Source organism: Alnus glutinosa, chromosome 4 (genome assembly GCF_958979055.1).
Source record: "Alnus glutinosa chromosome 4, dhAlnGlut1.1, whole genome shotgun sequence".
Taxonomy (NCBI): domain Eukaryota; kingdom Viridiplantae; phylum Streptophyta; class Magnoliopsida; order Fagales; family Betulaceae; genus Alnus; species Alnus glutinosa.
Genome location: NC_084889.1, coordinates 35,382,957 through 35,408,130, shown reverse-complemented (window position 1 = coordinate 35,408,130; position 25,174 = coordinate 35,382,957). Strand labels below are relative to the sequence as shown.

The window sequence follows — 25,174 nt, the reverse complement described above, 5'->3', positions numbered from 1 at the left end:
AAATAGTGGATGTGGTGGGTGATTCGGCGACTAGGAGAAATTGTTGACCTTGGTCTTTATGAAGATATGCTGAGTTTGAATATTGACGTCATCGCTTATGTCTGAATGAAATCTGAAAAATTTATGAAGATCACGGAAGAAACAGGAAGGGCTGGAAAGCAATAATTGGCATAGCCTTTGAATTCAAAGAAGGACAATTAACGAAGGATGTGCATTGCAGCATTCACATCGGTAACGAAGACTTGGATAATTATTTATACATTATTGGGGGACCGAGTAATATTATAAGGAATATCTGCGTCTTTATTCTTCGTTGAATTTTTTTTTAAAATTGAATAATATTATAAAAAGACAACACTATTAAATTTTGATCTAACCAATTTTAGCTAATGACGGCCTACCATCCATGTAGGTTGGTGCATCTATTGGATTTTTTTATTTATTTATTTTAAAGGGTACTGGATTCTATTCATTCCGCCTAGAAAATTTCAGCTAAAAAATTATTATTATTTTTTATATATAAACATTTAAGTGTAAATATATAAATATTTTGATTAGATATAAATCTATAACTAGAAGAGGGAGGTGCATGGCCCTTATTGCCCCCTAAATTTAGAGTATAATGCTCCGTTTGTTTCTACGTAAAATAGTTTCCGTCGTAAAATGATTTTAGGGAAGTGATTTTTTCTGAAAAATATTTTTCGCCGAAAGCATATTTCGGTGTTTGGCATGTATGAAAAATCACAAATATTTTTAATATTTTTATTCAATCATATTAACCTATAAAAATCAATTTTTATTCAAAACATATAAATATTAATGTAAAATAATATAAAAATTACCGAAGACGAAATTCTGTCACTGACCGACAGGATTCCGGCAACTTTTACAGGATTCCGCCATTCCGACTACTATAGCCAGAATTCAAGATAAAAGCCAAAATCAGAACAGTTTCGTCGTAATCTGGGTTAGCCAAATTCCGGTGAAAGTGGCTGGATTCCGGCCATAACTGCAAAATTCCGGCATACTGGCCGAAATCTGCCAGAACCGCTGCAATTCGACCAGCAGGCCGGAATTTTCTGTCCAGATCCAGCCGGCCAGCCGTTCTGGCTAGATTCCGACCAGATGGCCGGAATACGGTCGCCGGAATCTAGGCTGACTGGATTCCGGCAACATTGACTGGATGCTGTCGGATTTCGGTACCAACAAGATTTCGATGATGGTCGATTGCTTGAAGTGAAGGTCGACTGTGTCGTTTAATAGGGGTCGAATGTGTCTGATGTCTTTGGAAAATGATTTACGCTTTTAAAAAGCGTAAATCATTTTTCGAAATTTACTAAGCATTTTTTGTCAAATAGAAATCATTTTCCGGTTAACTAATATTTTCGCTCCTACCAAACACCGAAAAATGCCGAAATCATTTTACGCCGAAACAAACGGAGTATAAGAGGAATTCAGTTTATTAAATTATTGTGTTTAAAATGCACATAATTTTTGTGTATTTATAAAATTATTTAGGAAAAATAAAAATTACATATATTGAGCATCTCAGGTAGGAATAGCCAAAATAACAACGAAAAAAATACAAAATTTTATTTTAACTATTCAATTTTTTATACACACTCCAACAAATTCTCTATTATACTCTTCATTTTCTTCAGATATTATTTTATGTAGAAAAGAGTGTGAAAGAAAGAGAGAGAGAGAGAGAGAGTGAAAAAAAGGGAAATTGAGAGAAAGAAAATAATAATAAATTATTTGTAGTGTGAATAGTGAATAGGTAGAAGAGTATATTTACAATTCACATTAGAAAGAAAAATTATATTCTACCTATTCTATTGGAAACAAAAAATTGCTCATAATAGTTAAATTTGACTAACCATTTGTTTATTCTGTTAGAGATGCTTTAACGAAGCAAATTGACAGAAATTCACTTAAGAATATTCACATGATCTTCTTTTAATTTTTTCTAAATTTAGATAACCAAACTACTTTTTACTTTTCTAGAAAAATATATTCTACAATATATTAAATTATCTTTTTATATACTATTAAAATATTGTTACTTTTTTACAAAATATAAATTTTTTACTTACTCTTACATTTTTTTTTTTAATAAAATTCCAACACAATTCCAGATAGAACGTCAAGATAATAGAGATGAGAGAGAAACATTTGTTATTTTTATTTTTATTATTTTTTTACAGTGAAAACATGACTTTTATTTTTTTATTTCTAAAAAAAAAAGAATTGATTTAGACGTGAAGGATCCCACTTAAGCAGCTAAGCTGAAGCCCCACGTAAAAGCCGAACGCGGATAAAATCATAAAACGTGTAAATTGGCAATTTATAAATACACTAAAGATTAAGGATTCATTTGAAATTAGAATGAAATGTAAGGGGGTAAACGAAAAACACAAAAAGCAAAGCAATATAAGAAGACAAAGCGCAAAAGTCAGACAGGCGACCGCAAAACAATTGAGCGCAATTCATTCGCTGCCATCCTTCTCCCCTCTCTCTCTCTCACTCTCTCTCGTTCGTATTAGAATATCAACTCAACACCATCATCAACAGAATCAACACAACCTTGAGTTCTTTGATTAAAAGAAAAATTCAGATGGACACGTTCTACATATCGCATGGATCGCCGACGCTGTCATTTGACGATTCGATACCGGCGAGGCATTTCTTGAAATCATGGAAGGAGAAAGGGCTATGCCAGAGGCCCAGAGCCATTCTCGTCGTTTCCGGACACTGGGACACGCCCGTGCCCGCCGTCAACGTTATTAGCGGCCGCAACGACACCATCCATGATTTCTATGGCTTCCCCAAACACATGTACCAGGTATACTACACTACACACATAAATTAATTATATGTTATGCCCAACAATTTTATTTTGATTATTCCCGGTCTTCCCGTGATAGGCTTGTGAAGGGCTTTCTGTCCCCCCCCCAAAAAAAAAATATATTATTCTCAATTCTCATGGTGTTACTGTTTATACTTTAGACAAATAATTGTGAAAACGTTAGGTGTGCACGTTGACGTTGGTGGCGGGCGGGTTTGGTGGTAGATATCCAAGTGCGAAAGGTTTCGAAGCGTATTCCGTGTTTTTTAATCAAAGTTTTTGTTCAATGGTCCTTTCCTGTCCTGTTTGTATTTCTGTCCCTGAAATGTACGCGTTTTACTTTTTAGTCCATAAACATTAAACAAGCACCTGCCTACTTTCCTTATTAATTGTACATGATATCTCTATCATTGAATAATGTTAGAATGAATATTTTGTCCTCTTGTCTCTTTAATGGTGATATCATTAGATTAAAATTTGATTCATTTTAAATTGTAATTTTAAAAATTACATCATCTATAGATGAACAATAGGGGGATAAAAATCTTCCTTCTAACATTTCACTGTACCATTAGTCATGTTCTTTTAACTACTTACGACCGGTTGATTGGCATGTTAAGTTATATGTACGTGCATATTGAGATTCCGTGCAATAAGGTTGTCTTGAACATGGTCAGAAAGTGTCCGGTATCTCGGGCAATGGACCTAAGCTGTTCAAACACTTGTTGATCTCAGGGTAGCCTCTCATTGCATGGATCTAAATCAAATACATCTTAAGGCTTGTGAAGAACATTACTTGGATTTGGCAACAAAGAAGCTTTAATAAAAGTTGATTTTTTTTTGGTTTTTGTTTTTTATAATTAATTTTCATGTTGCAATCTTTCGCTGATTCTGTTCTGTTCCCTGGTTACCAGATGAAGTACCCTGCACCGGGAGCTCCAGAATTGGCAAAGAGGGTGAAGGAACTGCTACTGGCATCAGGCTGCAAGCGTGTTGACGAAGATAGAAAACGTGGGCTTGACCATGGCGCATGGGTCCCCCTGATGCTGATGTATCCAGAGGCAGATATCCCAGTTTGTCAACTCTCTCTTCAGTCAGATAGGGATGGTACTTATCACTACAACATGGGCAAGGCACTGGCTTCTCTTAAGGATGAAGGTGTTCTAATCATAGGTTCTGGTAGTACTACTCATAACTTAAGGAACATTTTGCCCCCAAACAGTCCTGTTCCTTCCTGGGCTTCGGATTTTGATGCCTGGCTTAAAGATGCTCTTCTTCAAGGAAGGTAACTGATAAGTGATTTACCATTTTCTTATGTCACGTTTTTTTGTTGTATATCTGGTTAAATCGGTGGCATACTCTCTCTGGAAGAGCTCATGAGAGCAAACTCTGTTGGTTAGAAATGCATGGAGTACTCTTGCATTGGTTTTTTGGCTTTCTGTGAGAAGTTTCATATGTTGGACTAAGTATTCCAATTTCAAAAGCAGTGTTATAGGGCAATTTTGCTGTATACGTCTGTTTTAGAAGGTTTTGTTTAGGCTTTTTGGTCCATTTTAGGAGTTAAGATACTAGGGAAAGGGCATTTGTTTTTGAATCTTTGTATGATTCAAATTACAAGTCGTGGCCAATTTAGTATTTCTTGCTAGCTTTGAAAATAGCCCATTGTCCGAACCTCGGGAAAAGAAGTCATTATGTGAATTTGGCATCATCTGATATGTTTTGTGTTCAGGGTTTTCTTGTTGTGGTTGCATATTAAAACATTTTCATCAAGGTTGATGATGGTCCTCTTACCCTTAAGCAATCATGAGGGGAATATGAGACACAAAATGCCTAGGCTTGAGTAAGGTGTTTATTCGTGAGAGCCAAATTAGGTGTCAAGTTGCTTAATAATAGGCCACGTTTGTCAAATATGTGGGAATGCCATTCCAAATATAACTGAGTAAATTAATACACATTATCTTGGGTCTTCTTTACTGCTTTTCTTTCTTGACGTCTAACCTTGGTCAGTCTATAAAATTTTATCAACTTTTTATAGTTTTGAATTCAGTATGTAATTCTTCCTGTAGATTTGAAGATGTGAACCATTGGGATGTGAAGGCACCCTGTCCTAAAATGGCTCACCCTTGGCCAGATCACTTTTACCCATTGCATTTTGCCATGGGTGCTGCTGGTGAAAACACAAAGGCAAAACTCATGCACCATAGCTGGGACATGGGTACTCTTTCTTATGCCTCTTACCAGTTCACGGCAGCTACCAGCTGAATCTCCATCGAAAAATTGTGCTACGATATGGTGTCTATGCTGTCTCGTTATATTTCAGTACATCTTTTGTTATGTTATCTTCGAAATAAGATTGGATGCAAACTGGAAGTTGTTGTGGCCATGAAAATTGTGTACTTTTCGTTTGATTGTAAAATATGTTGTTTGTTTGTATGATGTTATAAGTACCTTATAAGTTATGTATCTGAGTTACGTGGCAAGAGTCATACACTAGCAAGGAGAATTAAGACTTAGTCATGCAGTGGAAGGACTCCTGGAATAAGAGGATATCTGCTCAGTAGTTAGTAGTAGTAGTAGTAATCAATATCTGTATAAATATTGATAAGTGATAACTAATGTCATTTATCTACTCTGTTCTTATAAACAGTGTCTTGGAATGCTTATTTAAGCAGGAGATTGATGAATAATATTATGAAGTATCAGTATTTCAACTATTCAGCTGTTTGGGAGGTCAAGGATGCCTCGAACTACTCTATTGTTATCAACATATATTATCTTTAGTCGTCATCATAGGCAAGCTCAGGCAAACCGATCCTGCAGCATTGCCCTTTCATCGTCCTTTTATGCGTTCCCAATCCCAGTCACGTAGCACTTTGAACAATGACTGTTTTGCTCCAAATTAGTTGTCTACGGTCAATGAATGGCTCTTTCCCTCTTAACGTTGGACTGCTGATGCTGGCAGAGACTATCTTAGGGAGTGACTGCATTGTCTACAGTCAATGAATGGCTTGATCTGCCGGATGTTGGCTGACAATGAATGTTGTCAACTTATGAGTTGAGACAATGAAATTTAGGAAAATTCGCAAATACACTCTTCAATGGCCTAATGCCAGAGTTTTGAAATAAACAAAGAGTTAGACAGCATGTTAGGTTTAGGGGAGCAGTTGTAGGCCAATAGTTGAGGTTTCAAACTGTCTAAAATGGTCACGTAGATCGACACGTGGCATGGCTGATGACACATTGACACGGCATATAAAAATTACAATTTTATCGTTAGCATAAAAAATAAAAAATAAAAGAAGGGCTGCCCCCATTAGCTAAAGGATGGCCCGATGAGGGGCGGTGGGCCTCCCTGAGTCCCTTCACTGCAAAAGAACTTTGGATCAAGGAAGTTGATTTTGAAGCTAGCTAGCATCACTCTAGCGAGCATACCTTTCTCAGTTTTTTAACTTTAATTTTTATTTTTTATTTTTTGGCTAAAACCAAGTGCAACTCTTGTGATCAGAAATACATGTCGTTCTGTGGCTTCAAAATGCTTATGTTATTGGCCGGTTAAGGCATTTGCTTCCTCTGATTGCTAAACATTTTTATGATGTAAAAGTGAAATTAGTTTGTTCAGTGCAAAAACGACTTCAACTAGCCCCTTCCAATTCACCCCTAGCTAGCTAACCCTTAGCTTCCACTCCAACTAAAGTCTTTAAACGTTGTTATTCTTAAGTGCTCATCTCGTACCAGTAGGGGAAAAAGCTCAATATTGCATTCTATAAACAACATTTTTAATTACGTTTCCCACATTATACTCCACTTCCTAACTTGGATATATAATTTATGATTATCACTACGAAGAAATTGAGTTTAAACACTACAATTTTTTTTTTTTTTTTTTTTTTTTTTTTTTTTTTTTTTTTAAAAAAAATGATCCAGATAAATTTGCTGGCAATCCGAATAACAAATGTAAGATAGTCTCTATGAAACCCACTTACTTCAACAAGTGAGCGGGCTACCTGAGACCTGTTTGGACAGGTGAGTCTTATAGAGACTCTCACATTTACTATCCAAGCTGATAGCAATTTTGGCAACAAAATTGCTATGAATCTCTATCCCAAAAGCAATTCGATGAGTGAATTGATAGGTTTTTGGGTTTATGGAAGGGTGATTGCAAGCTCCCTTCGGCTTTCAAGTAGGAGAGACCGCAAAATTTCACTTAAGGCGAGAGAATAACACAATTTGCCAAATACTGATTTTCTATTAACCACATACAATAGGATAACACCTAAATTGATAAGGACTCCAACTTAATCCTAAGATTTGAAAGAATGGTCTTGATGATTTGAATGAGATTTCAATGAAAAAGGGTCTCATGATCGAAGGTTTCAAAAGCAAAGCCAAGAGAGCAATCTGCCCTTGTTATATATATCATGAGTGGCTTGTTGACCCCTTGACACCATTAGCTTAATATATTATATTATATTGTAAAGAAAGGGATTAAAGAAGAGGAGCAACCTCAAATCTTAATTCTGTCTATTTCCTGCCTTTCAAGCAACATCTAAGCACCTAAATCTATGAAGCCTAAGTATGTCTTATTGTCCTTTGCCATCGCAGGCCTTGTTATTTTTCTTCTATTTTCTCACACCAAGTGTGTTGAACCTTAAACCCTTTCTTTACAAGGAAGAGAGAAGCACCATTAGCCTACAAGCCAATTGGAGTTTAGAGTACCAAAAATGTTAGGCTTTTCTTGTTCATTTTCATTTATCATTTGCACACAAGTAACAAATATCGATCTAGATTGAATCACCAACCTAGTTTAGAAGAAAACTCTGTCCGTGAAATAAAGCAGAAATATATAATTTTCTAAGAGGACGGCATTGTATATATATATATAATGGCATACACTCAAGCTTGTATCTTTAAAAAGAAATTCAACCCTCACCTGAAAATTCCCAAAAGGAATATCAAACACTGAAAGGTTTAACAAAGTCAGATTGGCCAATTCATCCATTGGCATCTGCTGAAGTTGCTTAGAAAATCTAAAAATCGCTTCATCTCCTTCCAGTAAAGTTGTCCAAGCACGGTGGCAAAGGATTTTGAAGGGTGAGTGGCATGCATGTGGCTTCTCTCTCTCTCTCTCTCTCTCTCTCTCTCTCTCTCACGCAATAAAGAAAAAAGAGTAGATGATTTATGTTTTTCAAATAATCCAAAAGTTATCTTATTATATATATAAAAGCCGAGTTCATACTTAGAATGACATAGAATAGTGACACGTGACATGAATCCATACTTTTTAGTGACTAAACCGGTCATTTAAATACTGGACCCGTCATTTAAATAAAATTGAACCGGTCTATTTAATTTCTCTCTCTCTTTATTAATGATACAAGTAGTCCATCTCTTTCAATTAATGATATAAGTATGACTCTTTGGTATTTTTATATTTTTGGTTGAAATCTAAATATGTTTCCATTTTGTTTGTGAAATTTGTGGTTGAACAATTCTTCATTTGAATGTTTATGAGATTTTTTTTTTTTGTTCATTTGCTTTTTCGAATGTTCAGAATTATATAGGATTGAAATATAATAGGTATCACATCGACATTAAAAAAAGTTCCTGTTAATTTTCTATTTTATATTTTGATAATCAAAATCGTGGTTTTCTTCTTCATACTTATTTTCATTCAAAACTACACTTATGGGAATAAATATTTTAACATGTTTTAATTTATATGAATTAAACTAAAAATAAGGGTCTTATGTATTAATTCATTTAAATGTTTTATGGGATGCTTGTTTTTCTTTTATGTGATTTTTACAATTTTCACTTATTTTTTGTAAGTGTTATTCTGCTTTTGAAAGTCAAAAAAGGCAAAATTTTATTTAATTATTGTGCATAAAAGGAGTATAAATGTTTTTAAAACACTAAAGAGTTAATTAAGCATTAAATTTGAAATGATTTTTTTTTTAAACATATCATATCATATATATATATAAAAGCCGAGTTCCAACTTAGAGTTGACCTAGAATTAGGACACGTGGCATGAATCCATACTTTTTAAATATTGAACCAGTCATTTGAGTAAAAACTGGTAATTTAAGTAAAACTAAACCGGTCTGTGTATTTCAAGTAAAATAAACGGTGCATTTAATATGACTAATAAACTCTCTTGTATTGAATAAAAAATAAATAGATCATTAAATTCTCACTAATTTCTACCTCTTTCTCTTCCTTTAAGTAAAACTGGAAAAAAAAAAAAAAAAAAAAGAAAGTAAAATTGAACTGCTCTATGTATTTCAAGTGAAATAAACGGTGCGTTTAATATTCCTAATCAAATCTCTTCCATTGAATAGAAAATGAATAGAAACATTTAATTTTGTTGTCATTAAATTCTCACTAATTTCTACCATTCTCTCTCTTCCTTTAAGTAAAATCTTTTACTCCAACACCATTTCTCCTCCCACTAAATGTCCGTTACAAACTAAATCTCAAAGAGTCAAACGTCAGTTTTTTTTATTTCTTTAGAAAATGTCAAAAGTCACTCCAATATCTCTCGCTTTCTCAAATAAATATATGGAGAAGTAATGGTTTGTGGCTATGCAAAACTTCAATGTTGTTTACATTACCGGAGAGTGGTGCTCAAAGCAAAGAGAGCAAAGTTTTTGCCATTGTTGGAAGCTTTTTGTTTGTAATACTGCTATAGCCTTTTTTTTTTTTTTTTGTTAGTTTGCCTTTCAAGTTTGTCGGGGCAGTGTTCAATAGAATTGTAAATAATATGTTTGTATTTATTTTATGTGCTTCTGTTTTTTTTTATTTGATTTTCTATCCTTATTTTTGCAATGACAATTTATAATATTTTTTTATTTTTGTTGAAAAAATAGTTTCTTTTACGCTATATATAAGAATGATAGTCGAATTAAAAAACATCTATCTGACCATAGTTTCTTCCTATACCTATAAATTTATTTGGAACTGGAAAAAGTATATAAAAAAATAGTTATTTTCTATTATATTAGTGGTTATCATTTTACATTTTTTTTTTTTACTTTATTTTCTATGATTTTGTTCTTTCTTTATATTTTTTTTTGTCCCTATTTCCTAATTTATATTATTTTTTTGTTCAAATTGCTTTATTTTTTATTTTTTATTTTATTTCTTTTTTCCTTTTCCTTTTCTAAATTTTACATTGAATTCAAGGAAACCATGGAGAGAGAGAGTTTACATTAATTGTTGTTTTGAGTACGAGGTATGGCGATTATTTAATTTACATTGTTCACTGAATTTTTTTTTCCCTGTATAATACACATTGTTAACGTCCTTAATTGATAGACAATATTGATTTTCAAGGTTTCATATGAACCGGAAAAGTATATAGAAAAGAAATCTCTATTTTATTCTATTAGTATTTTTTATTTTTCATTTTTTGTCTATATTTTCTATGGTTCTCTTAATTCGTTTCCTCTCTTCTTCTTTTTCTTTTTTTTTTTTTCCTTTTTTTTTCTTTATTTTTTTTATGTAATTAATATATTATTTCATTCAAATTGCTTATTTTATCTTTTGTAAATTTTACACTAAATTCAAGAAAATGATGGTAAGAGAGAGTTTCCTATGGTTGTTTTTTGTACGGGGGGTATGATGATTTTTTAGTGTATTATGTTTATTGAGTAGTTTTTTATTACTTTGTGTAATACAAAAAAGATAACACTATTATATGGACAGAGATTTCTTACAAACCGGTTTGTAGGAAATTTAATTCTTACAACCCACATATAAGATTGACATGTGTCATTTGGCATGTGAGAAGCACATGTTATTTAAATAGCATGTACTTTATACATGTTTTTTAATAACATTACTCCTCTATTAATGATTCAAGTGGTCTCTCTCTCTCTCTCAATTAATGATACAAATATAACTCTTTTGTGAAGATGTGTTTCTTTAGTATTTTATATTTTTTGTATAAATTTAAATATGTTTCCATTTATTTTGTGAAATTTTTAGTTGAGCAATTCTTCATTTGATTATTAATGAGGATTTATTTATTTATTTATTTTTCCAGTTCATTTGCTTTGTCGAATGTTCAGAATTATATAGGATTGAAATATAATAGATATCACATCAACAATAAAAAATATTCTTGCTAATTTTCTATTTTATGCTTTGATAATCAAAATCATGGTTTTTTTTTCTTACTATTTTTCTTCTTCATACTTATTTTCATTATAAACTACACCTATGGAAATGAAGATTTTAAAATATTTTTTTAAAGTGTTATTCTCCTTTTGAAAGTCAAAAAAGACAAAAATTTATTTGATTATTGTGCACAAAAGGAATAGAGATTATTTTAAAACACTAAAGAGTTAATTAAGTATTAAATTTGAAATACTTTGTTTTTTTAATATTCAAAATTATATAGATTTTATTTTTATTGAAACATAATAGGTACGTATCACACTAACAATATCATAGATTCCTGCAATTAATGCTTTGATAATCAAAATCCAAGTTTTTCTCTTCATTTTAAACTACATATATGATAATATTTTAAATGTTTTAATTTATAAGAATTAAAACTAAAATTATAGTTTTTTTTATAGTAAAATTTTATGTGATTTATATATTCATGCAATGTTCTTTGTGCAATGGAGAAGTATGACATGTGGCGTGAACTCATAATTTTTAAACACTGAACCGGTTTTTTAAGTAAAAAAGTTTTTGAATTTTAAAGGTTGAACCGTTTTTGTCATGATTTTAATAAATTTATTGTGCTTTAATAAAAAAGATCATGGGTGTTAATCTTTATGAGACCAAAATAAAGATTTTGTCATATTATATCATTAAGTGTCATTATAGCCGCATTAAGTTATAAGATTTTTTTTAAAAAAATTAAAATTTAAAACATGCATTAATTCTAAGTGGTCATATATTTTTTTTCTCCAAAATTTTATTTCAAAAATTTTCCTTATATGATATTTCATTACGTTCAAAATTTTACTATACAATATTATGGTTTCAGAATTTATAACTCTCCAAAATTATAGAGAGACAAAATTTAAAATTAAGAATATATTACATTAACTACCCATAATTGACCATATAGGTATTGCATGCATTAATTTTAAAGAAACTGTACAAGTAGCTGAAAAGTCATATTACTCCATTAGATTGGTTATTTATACCTCTCTCTTTAGGGTTTGAAACATCTTGAACTGTGAAATTAATAGCATCTAGCAGTGACATTCAAATGAAGAAAAGAGTGTTAAAGTACATAATTTTTTTTTTTTATTTTTTTGAAGGACTTTGCTTTTTATTTTTATTTTTATTTTTATTTTTTGGTTTTGTGGAAGTTGAAGGACTTTGTGTTTTATGCATTTTTATAATTAGAATCTAGATATTTTTCTGTTATTTTTTTTTCTTTATACTTTTTGTTTTCAACCATGTCTACCTATGGGAATAGATTTTCATAAAAAAATGTTTATTTTTCTTGGTATTTTTTTTTTCCTTAATGTTTAGAATTATTTGTGTTTTATTTGTATTGAAATATAATAGGTATCACACAAAGATTCTTACTAATTTTGTATTAATGCTTTGATATTTAGATTAAACTATGTATTCTTCTTGATTTTTTTTCTTTATACTTTTCATTTTAAACCATATATACCTATGGGAACAAAGATTTAAACGTTTTTTAATGTATATGGATTAAACTAAGATAAAGACTTATGTTTTCTAGAATTTTATTTTTTTTCGTTTATGTGACTTACTCTATTTTTAACCATTTTTTGAAAGTGTTTTTATGCTTGTGAAAGCAAAACAAGACAAAAATTTATTTGATTGTTGTGTATAAAATGAATATAAATACTTTTGAAACACCAAAGAGATATTAAGCATTGTAATGAAATATTTTGTTTTATTTTATATTCGTAAAAAAATATTTTGTTTAATTTGTTCAGTATTTTTTTAAATGTTTATAATTACTTGGGTTTTATTTGTATTTAAATATAATAGGTATTACACAAATAATATCATAGATTCGTGCTAATTTTTTATTAATGCTTTGGTAATTAGATTAAACCATGTTTTCTTCTTGCTATTTTTTTTTTCTTTATACTTCTTTTTCGTTATAAACTATTCATATGGGCACAAAGATTTTAACATATCTTAATTTATATGGATTAAACTAAAATTAAGTGTTTTATTATTTAGTTCATTTGAAAGTTTTATGGAATATTCTTGTTTTCGTTTGTATCATTTACTCGATTTTCAGCCATTTTATTTAGTTTGTTATGTATTTTTTTTAGAATGTTCAGAATTATATGGTTTCATTTGTATCAAAATGTAATTTGTATCTTCTTCTTCCTTTTTTTTTTGGTTGTTTTTTTTTTCTCTTTCTTTGTACTTCTTTTCATTTTAAACTATTGATATGGTAACAAAGATTTTAATATGTTTTAGTTTATATGGATTAAAATAAAATTAAGGGTCTTATTTTTTAATATATTTGAATTTTTTTTTCTTCTTTTGGTATGACTCACTCAATTTTTTTTTTGAAGTGTTTTTTCTACTTTTGAAAGCAAAATAAGGTTAAAAAATTATTTGATTAAGTATTGAACGTGATGCGAGAGGATTTATTTGATTGCATTAAATGTTGAGCGAAAAATTTTGTTTTGTCTTGTAAGATTTGGCTGAGGTGCTGTAAAAAAAAATTACAGCACTATCTTGACCATTGAAAAACTACAGCACATATGCTGTAATATTTTGAATTTATATTTTATTTTTGCTATTTTTTTTTTTTTTATACTTCTTTTCGTTATAAACTACACCTATGTGAACAAATATTTTAAAAATTTTACTTTTTTTAGGTTAAAATAAAATTAAGGGTTTTAATCTTTATTGTCTTTTTATTGAAAGATGTATAATAATTTTTTTTTTACAAGCATTTTTTAACCTATAATAAAAAGTACGATTAAAATGCGTTTAAATTTTGAAACTAAATTATAATGAAGAATTTTGCGTATAACGCGAGTTATGAACTAGTTGCAATAATTGTGGTACTTCAAATCCTGGATCAATGATGTAATTTTCACTTTTCCGAGTACGAATTACAGCTATTGGAACAATATATATATATATAGTAATTAAAATTTAGGGCCTTAGTGATGGTCCTCAGAATAGTTTTTCCTCTATCAGAATCATTCCTAGCTATACAATGGCTATTGACTAGAAGTCAATAGCTTTTGTACGTTGGATTCATAAACATTAAAGAAAATTTCAATTTTCATTACTACATTATTTTGGTTGTAATTAGCTTGGAGAGGGGCTTCTTGTTAATTTAGTGTCTACAGCATGTATGCATACATTAAGCATTTGGAAAATGTTTGGGGGTAATATGGATTTTATTACATTTTTCTTACAAACTGCCACATTAGTCACTTAAAAACTTAAGGCTTCACGTTTCTTAGCGTCAACAACAACAACGTCTACGTCCATCTTGCAGCCTCGGCCCACTTTTTCCGTCTTTGCCTCCACACCCGCATTGATGATGCTAATCACCTCATCTCTTCCTCCTCCTCCATAAGAGGAGTGGCTTGTGCGACCATCCTACAGAGCCACACGATCAGGCCGTAGATATCTTTATGGAAGGAAACTCACAGCCGGCCATAGGTGGGTAGACTACCCCTAGCCGTTTATTTTGGGGCAACATAACTGACGTGAATGTTACATTAACTGGCACATTAGTTTAAGGATTCATTCAAATTAGAATGAAACGCAAGGTGGTAAACAAAAAACACAAAAAGTAAAACAATATAAGAAGACAAAGCACAAAAGTTAGACAGGCGACAGCAAAAACAATTGAGCGCAATTCATTCTCTCTCTCTCTCTCTCTCTCTCTCTCTCTCTCTCTCTCTCTCTCTCGTTCGTATTAGAATATCAACTCAACACCATCATCAACAGAATCAACACCACCTTGAGTTCTTTGATTAAAAGAAAAATTCAGATGGACACGTTCTACATATCGCATGGATCGCCGACGCTGTCATTTGACGATTCGATACCGGCGAGGCATTTCTTGAAATCATGGAAGGAGAAAGGGCTATGCCAGAGGCCCAGAGCCATTCTCGTCGTTTCCGGACACTGGGACACGCCCGTGCCCGCCGTCAACGTTATTAGCGGCCGCAACGACACCATCCATGATTTCTATGGCTTCCCCAAACACATGTACCAGGTATACAACACTACACACATGAATTAATTATATGTTATGCGCCTATGCCAACAATTTTATTTTGATTATTCCCCCCAGTCTTCCCGTCATACTAGGCTTGTGGAGGGCTTTCTGTCCCCCACCACCCCAAAAAAAAAAAAAAAAAAAAAAAAATTCTTATCCTCAATTCTCATGGTGTTACTGTTTATACTTTAGACAAATAATTTTTGAGAACGTTAGGTGCGCACGTTGACGTTGGTGGTAGGTGGGTTTGGTGGTAGATATCCAAGTACGAAAGGTTTATATTTGGGAACAGAATAGGAATTCTATTCTATCCGGGTTTTTTCCAAAACCCACCCACCCGGTTTCAACCCGAATTCCAACCTGTTTCACGCCCGAATTCACTCTCAATTCAACTATTCAAAGACAAAAATGGCTGATGACTAACCCGGACCCACGCGTGAGAAAAAGGGTCTCCAAAAGAACCAAAAACGTGTGGGTCCCACACTTTAAATAATTAAATAATCAATATTTAAATCAAACAATAATTTTTAATATTTTTTTATAATAAATAATTATTATTTAAATCATTATTTCACACTGCTTTTCACAACATCAATCATTATACACAATTTTTCAAACCTCTAATCATTTCTTACCATTAAAAAATAATAATTTTCAATTTCAAAAATCCAACCCCCAAACACAAATTAAAAAAAAAATAAATTCTACTCATCATCAAAACACATTTCTTTGCCTAGAAACTCGCAAATAGAATAAAAATTCAATTCTAATTCCAAAAATTCATCACCCAAACGGACCACTATCGTCTATCGTATTCCATGTTTTTTAATCAAAGTTTTTGTTCAATGGTCCTTTTCTGTCCTTTTTGTGTTTCTGTCCCTGAGATGTACGCATCTTACTTTTTAGTCCATAAACAAACACCTGCCTACTTTCCATATTAATTGTACATGATATCTCCATTATTGAATAATGTTAGAAAGAATATTTTGCCCTCCTCTCGTCTCTTTAACGGTGGTATCGTGATTCATTTTAAATTGTAATTTTAAAAATTACGTCATCTTTAGAGGAACAATAGGGGGATAAAAATCTTCCTTCCAACATTCCTTTGTACCATTAGTCATGCTCTTTTAACTACTTACGACAAATTGATTGGCATGTTAAGCTATATGTATGTGCATATTAAGATTCCGTACAATAAGGTTGTCTTAAACATGGTCAGTAGGTATCCGGTATCTCGAGCAATGGACCTAAGCTGTTCAAACACTTGTTGATCTCAGGGCAGCCTCTCATTGCATGGATCTAAATCAAATACATCTTAAGGCTTGTGGAGGACATTACTTGGATTTGGCAACAAAGAAGCTTTAACAAAAGTTGATTTTTTTTTCTTTTTTCTTTTTTATAATTAATTTTCATGTTGCAATCTTTCGCTGATTCTGTTCTGTTCCCTGATTACCAGATGAAGTACCCTGCACCGGGAGCTCCTGAATTGGCAAAGAGGGTGAAGGAACTGCTAATGGCATCAGGCTGCAAGCGTGTTGACGAAGATACAAAACGAGGGCTTGACCATGGTGCATGGGTCCCCCTGATGCTGATGTATCCAGAGGCAGATATCCCAGTTTGTCAACTCTCTCTTCAGTCAGATAAGGATGGTACTTATCACTACAACATAGGCAAGGCACTGGCCTCTCTTAAGGATGAAGGTGTTCTAACCATAGGTTCTGGTAGTACTACTCATAACTTAAGGAACATTTTGCCCCCAAACAGTCCTGTTCCTTCTTGGGCTTCGGATTTTGATGCCTGGCTTAAAGATGCACTTCTTCAAGGAAGGTAACTGATAAGTGATTTACCATTTTCTTATGTCACGTTTATTTGTTGTACATCTGGTTAAATCGGTGGCATACTCTGTCTGGAAGAGCTCATGAGAGCAAACTCTGTTGGTTAGAAGTGCATGTAGTACTCTTGCATTGGTTTTTTGGCTTTCTGTGAGAAGTTTCATATGTTGGACTAAGTATTCCAATTTCAAAAGCAGTGTTATAGGGCAATTTTGCTGTAAACATCTGTTTTAGAAGGTTGTGTTTAGGCTTTTTGGTCCATCTTAGGAGTTAAGATACTAGGGAAAAGGCATTTGTTTTTGAATCTTTGTATGATTCAAATTACAAGTCGTGGCCAATTTAGTATTTCTTGCTAGCTTTGAAAATAGCCCATTGTTCGAACCTCGGGAAAAGAAGTCATTATGTGAATTTGGCATCATCTGATATGTTTTGTGTTCAGGGTTTTCTTATTGTGGTTGCATATTAGAACATTTTCATCAAGGTTGATGATTGTCCTCTTACCCTTAAGCAATCATGAGGGGAATATGAGACACAAAATGCCTAGGCTTGAGTAAGGTGTTCATTTGTGAGAGCCAAATTAGGTGTCAAGTTGCTTAATAATAGGCCGCGTTTGTCAAATATGTGGGAATGCCATTCCAAATATAACTGAGTAAATTAATACACATTATCTTGGGTCTTCTTTACTGCTTTTCTTTCTTGACGTCTAACCTTGGTCAGCCTATAAAATTTTATCAACTTTTTATAGTTTTGAATTCAGTATGTATTCTTCCTGTAGATTTGAAGATGTGAACCATTGGGATGTGAAGGCACCCTGTGCTAAAATGGCTCACCCTTGGCCAGATCACTTTTACCCATTGCATTTTGCCATGGGTGCTGCTGGTGAAAACACAAAGGCAAAACTCATGCACCATAGCTGGGACATGGGTACTCTTTCTTATGCCTCTTACCAGTTCACGGCAGCTACCAGCTGAATCTCCATCGAAAAATTGTGCTACCATACGGTGTCTATGTTGTCTCGTTATATTTAGATACATATGTTGTTATGTTATCTTCAAAATAAGATTGGATGCAAACTGGAAGTTGTTGTGGCCATGAAAATTGTGTACTTTTCATTTGATTAAGGGTCTTAATCTTTATTGTCTTTTTATTGAAAGATGTGTGATAATTTTTTTTACAAGCATTTTTTAACCTATAATAAAAAGTACGATAAAGAAGTATTTAAATTTTGAAACTAAATTATGATAAAGAATTTTGCGCATAGCGTGGGTTATGAGCTTGTTGCAATAATTGTGGTACTTCAAATCCTGGATCAAATGATGTAATTTTCACTTTTCTGAGTACAAATTACAGCTATTGGAACAATATATATAGTAATTAAAATTTAGGGCCATAGTGATGATCCTCAGAATAGTTTTTCCTCGATCAGAATCATTCCTAGCTATACAATGGCTATTGACTAGCAGTCAAAATGTTTTGTACGTTGGATTCATAAATATTAAAGAAAATTTCAATTTTCATTACTACATTATTTTGGTTGTAATTAGCTTGGAGAGGGGCTTCTAGTTAATTTAGTGTCTAGAGCATGTATGCATACATTAAGCATTTGGAAAATGTTTGGGGTAATACGGATTTTATTACATTTTTCTTACAAACTGCCATGTTAGTAACTTACAAACTTAAGGCCTCACGTTTCTCAGCGTCAACAACGACGTCTATGTCCATCTTGCAGCCTCGGCCCACCTCCTCCGCCGTTGCCTCCACACCCACATTGATGATGTTAATCACCTCATCTCTTCCTCCTCCTCCATAAGAGGAGTGGCTTGTGCGACCATCCCACATAGCCACACGATCATGCCGTAGATATCTCTATGGAAGGAAACTCACAGCCCGCCATAGGTGGGTCGACTACCCCTAGCCGTTCATTTTGGGGCAACATAACTGACGTGAATGTTACATGAACTGGCACATTAGTTTGTATGAAAACGTAATAAAATATAGTACTCTTAGTAGCATTTATATTGATAAGCAAGCAAGGATGGTAAGTGTTTGTATGCATGTGCGCGTGAGTGTGGCGGGGGAGGGACAGAATTAGATTAATTTCCTCAAATTCTTAATATATTACAAGTTAACAAGTGAATTTTTTTACAATAAATAAGGAAATATTCAAAATCACATGGTACGTGTTTATAGTAGAGCTGGCAATTTTTGACACGACCCGCGAACTCGACACGAAGTTAAAGGGTTATGGTTAAGCTTAAAAGGGTTTGGATCATAAAAGAGTTGACTCGTTAGACCCGTTTAATAAAAGGGTCCTTACAGGGTCAACTTGCTTGACCCGTATACTTAAACATTTTTTTTTCAACATTAAAAATTAAATATAAACAATCATATTACCTCTCTTTTTCTCTCACTGTTTAAAGAGTAAAAACTAAATTAAAAAAAAATATATATATCACAAAAAAACAAAACTAGTCTTTTTCTTTTATTGAGTTAGAAATTGAACAAAAAAGGCAAAGATTAAAAAAAATTAGCGGAGTTTTTTTTTTTCTTTCAAGTTTTTAAACTTAGAAGTTGAATCAAAATAAGTAAACAAAAAAAAAAAACTCAACATTTTATATTTCAACTGTGAAATAATATGATTATTCAAATGATATGATTTTTTTTTTTTTGAAATTTGTGTTTTTATTTTTATTTTTATAGACTTTATTAATAAACAGGTCAAACGGGTCGGATATATCATGTCAACCCGTTATTTAGCAGATTCGTGTTAGGGTTTAAGAATTTGACCATTTTATCTAAACGAGTCATGTTAAGATTGACCCTTAACGTGTTGTCGGATCAAACGGGTCGTGTCAACCCGTTTTGACCGCCCTAATTTATAGTAGACGTGTGAGAGACATAGTGGTTAAGTAAAATCTTTATTTGGAGGTCATGCTGTGCAAGTAATGATGATAAGACTCTTTAGTACTGAATTTTATACTTGGCTTTTGAGCTTTCCGGTTCAAGATGTCTACATATAGAATTAAGATTCTCTCAAAATCTTTGTCCGAATTTGATAGATAGGGGCATATAAAATTGTGTCACTATGTTAGTAATCTGGACAAGCTAAAAAGCTGAAATCCAATTAATTAATTATATAAAGAAACATAGCACGCAGAAGAGTATTGCGTAAATGGCTGGGAAAGAAAAGGCAACCACATCAAATATAGCAACTAGGGGAAGTTTAAGGATTCATTTGAAATTAGAATGAAACGTAAGGGGGTAAATAAAAAACACAAAAAGCAAAGCAATATAAGAAGACAAAGCGCAAAAGTCAGACAGGCGACAGCAAAACAATTGAGCGCAATTCATTCGCTGCCATCCTTCTCCCCTCTCTCTCTCTCTCTCTCTCTCTCTCTCTCTCTCTCTCGTTCGTATTAGAATATCAACTCGACACCATCATCAACAGAATCAACACCACCATGAGTTCTTCGATTAAAAGAAAAATTCAAATGGACACGTTCTAGATATCGCACGGATCGCCGAAGCTGTCATTTGACGATTCGATACCGGCAAGGCATTTCTTGAAAGCATGGCAGGAGAAAGGGCTATGCCATAGGCCCAGAGCCATTCTCGTCGTTTCCGGACACTGGGACACGCCCGTGCCCGCCGTCAACGTTATTAGCGGCCTCAACGACACCATCCATGATTTCTATGGCTTCCCCAAACACATGTACCAGGTATACTACGTACACTACACATAAATTAATTATTATTTTGATTACTCCCAGTCTTCCTTCCCGTGATACGCTTGTGAAGGGCTTTCTGTCCCCCCCCCAAAAAAAAAAATTCTTATTCTCAATTCTCATGGTGTTTACTGCTTAGACTTTACACAAATAATTGTGAAAACGTTAGGTGCATGTGCACGTTGTTGGTGGTAGATAATAGATATCCAATTTTTTAATCAAAGTTTTTGTTCATTGGTCCTTTCCTGTTCTATTTGTATTTCTGTCCCCGAGATGTGTGCGCGCGTTTTACTTTTTAGCCCATAAACAAACACCTGCCTACTTTCCTTACTATCTGTGTGTTTCCAAGGAATTAAGCAGTCGTAATGGGGAGAAAGTTATATGATATCTATCACCGAATAATGTTAGAAAGAACACTTTTGTACGTCGTCCTCTTCCTGATTCTTTAATAGTGATGTTGGCCCTTTGGGGTGGCCGAATATGTAACAGGTCAGTTGGGAACAGTATACACGTGGCTGCAGGCAAGTGAAGAAAGTTACAAGCTGGAGTTGGATGGAGCTGGAGTGTGAAGATACGGGTCTGTTAGTAGTTAGCTAGAGGCAGCTGGGAATTAGTTAGTAGTTGTGCTAGTTGAAGAAGTTATGTTAGCTGCTTTATTGTGTTGTATAAATTAATAGGAGAGTAAGGGATGATTTTGAGCATTCTGATTGTAATTGGTTCTTTGGAAACTTTGGAGGTTCTTGGCACCTCGAATGCCAAGGGTACGGTGGAGATTAGCTATCTCGAATTGGCCATTCTTGAATAAGTTCATCCTTTCTTCTTCAATTCTTCTTTCCTTCTCATTTCTCTTTCATTTTCTTTATTTAATCACAGTAACAGGATTGGTCCTGTTACACCGGCCGGCCTGAGGGTGGCCGAACCACCCCCATGGCCTGACTACCCTCGTAGCCTTTGGGGGTGGCTCCAAAACCGATCTTGATTTTTTTTAAAAAAAATTTATTATTTTTTAATTAATTTTTAATTTCTATTTTTTTATATAGTGCTACGTGTCAACCTCTGAGGTTGACACGTGGTGAACCGTTAATTTTTAGACAAAAAATTTGACTGAGGTACCAATTCGGTCTTTTTTCGAAATTGAGGTACCATCTGTGATGCAAATTGAAACTCAGAGACTAAAAAATAAAGTTAACAAAACTCGTGGACCAAAGGTGTATTTAACCCTAAAATTTAATAGTGATTTATTCTAAATTCAATGGTAATTTTAAAAATCACGTCAAGGAACAAGAGGAGGACAAAAGGCTAACTTCTAACATTACCTTGTACCATTAGTCATGTTCTTTTAACTACTTACGACAGGTTGATTGGCATGTTAAGTTAGAGTAATGTTTATTGCATAACTTTTGCACAATTTTAATAACTTTTTTTAAAAAAAATTAACTATTGGATATTTAGGGCCTACATTTAAGAAAACAGATTCAATGGTTGATCATAAAAAAAAAATAAAAAAAATAGTTAGAATTGTGCAAAAATTGTGAAAAAGTTATGCAAAGAAACATTATCCTGATATATGTATGTGCACATTGAGATTATGTGCAATAATGTTGTCTTAAACATGGTCAGAAGGTGTTCGGTATCTCGAGCAATGGACCTGGGCTGTTCAAACACTAGTGTATCTCAGGGCAGCCTCTCATTGCATGGATCTAAATCAAATACATCTTAAGGCTTGTGAAGGACATTAGTTGGATTTGGAAACAAATAAGCTTTAACAAAAGTTGATTTTTTTCTTTCTTTTTTAGTAATTAATTTTCATGTTGCAATCTTTCGCTGATTCTGTTCCCTGATTACCAGTTGAAGTACCCTACACCGGGAGCTCCAGAATTGGCAAAGAGGGTGAAGGAACTGCTAATGGCATCAGGCTGCAAGCGTGTTGACGAAGATACAAATCGAGGGCTTGACCATGGTGCATGGGTCCCCCTGATGCTGATGTATCCAGAGGCAGATATCCCAGTTTGTCAACTCTCTCTTCAGTCAGATAGGGATGGTACTTATCACTACAACATGGGCAAGGCACTGGCTCCTCTTAAGGATGAAGGTGTTCTAATCATAGGTTCTGGTAGCACTACGCCACTACCCATAACTTAAGGAGCATTTTGCCCCCAAGCAGTCCCGTTCCTTCCTGGGCTTCGGATTTTGATGCCTGGCTTAAAGATCCTCTTCTTCAAGGAAGGTAACTGATATGTGATTTACCATTTTCTTATCTCACGTTTTTTGGTTGTACATCTGGTTAAATCAGTGGCATACTCTGTCTGGAAGAGCTCATGAGAGCATACTCTGTTGGTTAGAAATGCATGGAGTACTCTTGCATTGGTTTTTTGGCTTTCTGTGAGAAGTTTCATATGTTGGACTAAGTATTCCATTTTCAAAAGCTATGTTTTAGGGCACTTCTGCTGTAAACATTTGTTTTAGAAGGTTGTGTTTAGGCTTTTTGGTCCATTTTAGGAGTTAAGATACTAGGGAAAGGGCATTTGTTTTTGGATCTTTGTATGATTCAAATTACAAGTCGTGGCCAATTTAGTATTTCTTGCTAGCTTTGAAAATAGCCCATTGTTCGAACCTCGGGAAAAGAAGTCATTATGTGAATTCGGCATCATCTGATATGTTTTGTGTTCAGGGTTTTCTTGTTGTGGTTGCATATTAAAACATTTTCATCAAGGTTGATGATGGTCCTCTTACCCTTAAGCAATCATGAGGGGAATATGAGACACAAAATGCCTAGGCTTGAGTAAGGTGTTCATTTGTGAGAGCCAAATTAGGTGTCAAGTTGCTTAATAATAGGCCGCGTTTGTCAAATATGTGGGAATGCCATTCCAAATATAACCGAGTAAATTAATACACATTATCTTGGGTCTTCTTTACTGCTTTTCTTTCTTGACGTCTAACCTTGGTCGGTCTATAAAATTTTATCAACTTTTTACAGTTTTGAATTCAGTATGTAATTCTTCCTGTAGATTTGAAGATGTGAACCATTGGGATGTGAAGGCACCCTGTGCTAAAATGGCTCACCCTTGGCCAGATCACTTTTACCCATTGCATTTTGCCATGGGTGCTGCTGGTGAAAACACAAAGGCAAAACTCATGCACCATAGCTGGGACAGGGGTACTCTTTCTTATGCCTTTTACCAGTTCACGGCAGCTACCAGCTGAATCTCCATCGAAAAATTGTGCTGCTATATGGTGCCTATGCTGTCTCGTTATATTTAGATACGTCTGTTTTTATGGTTTCTTCAAAATAAGATTGGTATATATATTGATAACTAATGTAATTTATCTACTCTCTTCTTATAAACAATGTCTTGTAATGCTTATTGAAGCAGGAGATTGATGCATAATATTATAAAGTGGCAGTATTTCAACTATTAAGTTGTTTGGGAGGTCAAGTGTGCTTCGAACTACTTTATTGTTATCAAAATATATTATCTTTAGTCGTCATCATAGGCAAACTCAGGAAAACCGACCCTGCAGCATTACCCGTTCATCGTCCTTTTACGCGTTCCCAATCCCAGTCACATTGCACTTTGAACCATGACTGTTTTGCTTCAAATAATATATAGTTGTAATACCCGGCATGCTTGTACGTTAAAAGTCGAAATTATTTAGCTTATTATCCGTGTAAATGTGGAAGTAGTAGCTGCAAGACAGATCTAATTAATGTTTTCACTTGGCATCTTAGCAATGCAAGTAGATGGAGCAATTCTGAAAACCAGCATTAATTGCTTCATTGCTTGGGCATGGGTGGGGGGAGGGGGTGGCTGATGTAGGATGATAATCGGAGAAATACAGTAGGAATTTAAGAGGGAGAAGAAACAGGAGTAGAGGAAGAAGGAAGAAAAACCGAGAGAGAGAGAGAGAAACTAGAGAGAGAAGACAAAGGGGAAGGGGAATAGCGTCGCACGCTAAATTCATCAATATTTTTCAAAATTCATAATTTACTATTACAATAGAATATTATGCTTAAATAATCTAATAGACTAAACCCTAACCTTAACCCTAATGTGACAAACTTTGAGCCAAAGGCCAAGCCCATTATTAAATAACAAATAACTTAAGCTAATGTGACCCACTTTTAGCCTAAACTTATTATTGAATTACAAATAACTCTAAACTTTAGGTCATGCCCCTAATTAAACTACAATAGAATTAATAATCTAAATAAAATAAAACGACAAATTTATTCTTGTTTCACTCTGCATCGGTGGCTCTATCCCTCTTAACGTTGGACCGATGATGTTGGCAGAGACTACCTTAGAGAGTGACTGCATTGTCTACAGTCAATGAATGTCTTGATCTGCTGGATGTTGGCTGACAATGAACGTTGTCAACTTATGAGTTGAAAAAAGAAATTTAGGAAAATTTGCAAATTAATCACTCTTCAGTGGCCTAATGCCAGAGTTCTGAAATAAACAAAGAGTTAGACAACATGTTAGGGTTAGGGGAGCAGTTGTTTTAATATGAGAGGCCAATAACTGCGTTTTCAAACTGTCTAAAATGGTCACGT

The 25,174-nt window shown here is 33.6% G+C and overlaps 2 protein-coding genes and 1 pseudogene across 2 annotated transcripts; all 3 read left to right on the top strand.

Annotated features, from left to right (window-relative positions):
• Positions 1-2,451: 2,451 nt before the first annotated feature.
• On the top strand, positions 2,452-5,562 carry LOC133867082 (extradiol ring-cleavage dioxygenase-like). Its single transcript, XM_062303763.1, has 3 exons — positions 2,452-2,845; positions 3,763-4,133; positions 4,915-5,562. Exons 1-3 carry the CDS (start codon positions 2,618-2,620, stop codon positions 5,108-5,110), a joined length of 795 nt encoding a protein of 264 aa, XP_062159747.1. The 5' UTR covers positions 2,452-2,617; the 3' UTR covers positions 5,111-5,562.
• Positions 5,563-14,686: 9,124 nt separating this feature from the next.
• On the top strand, positions 14,687-18,047 carry LOC133867083 (extradiol ring-cleavage dioxygenase-like). Its single transcript, XM_062303764.1, has 3 exons — positions 14,687-15,059; positions 16,519-16,889; positions 17,670-18,047. The coding sequence occupies exons 1-3, from the start codon at positions 14,832-14,834 to the stop codon at positions 17,863-17,865; spliced, it is 795 nt and encodes a 264-aa protein (XP_062159748.1). The 5' UTR covers positions 14,687-14,831; the 3' UTR covers positions 17,866-18,047.
• A 2,153-nt stretch (positions 18,048-20,200) lies between these two features.
• Positions 20,201-24,035, top strand: LOC133865214 (extradiol ring-cleavage dioxygenase-like; annotated as a pseudogene).
• The last annotated feature ends 1,139 nt before the right edge of the window (positions 24,036-25,174 follow it).

What these genes read in the sequence shown, in the direction of transcription:
- LOC133867082 (XM_062303763.1), top strand. Translation starts at nt 2,618, where the DNA reads ATGGACACGTTCTACATATCGCATGGATCGCCGACGCTGTCATTTGAC. An exon ending in TCCCCAAACACATGTACCAG is followed by an intron (nt 2,846 to 3,762) that starts GTATACTACACT and finishes CCTGGTTACCAG; the next exon opens with ATGAAGTACCCTGCACCGGG. An exon ending in GATGCTCTTCTTCAAGGAAG is followed by an intron (nt 4,134 to 4,914) that starts GTAACTGATAAG and finishes TTCTTCCTGTAG; the next exon opens with ATTTGAAGATGTGAACCATT.
- LOC133867083 (XM_062303764.1), top strand. Translation starts at nt 14,832, where the DNA reads ATGGACACGTTCTACATATCGCATGGATCGCCGACGCTGTCATTTGAC. An exon ending in TCCCCAAACACATGTACCAG is followed by an intron (nt 15,060 to 16,518) that starts GTATACAACACT and finishes CCTGATTACCAG; the next exon opens with ATGAAGTACCCTGCACCGGG. An exon ending in GATGCACTTCTTCAAGGAAG is followed by an intron (nt 16,890 to 17,669) that starts GTAACTGATAAG and finishes TTCTTCCTGTAG; the next exon opens with ATTTGAAGATGTGAACCATT.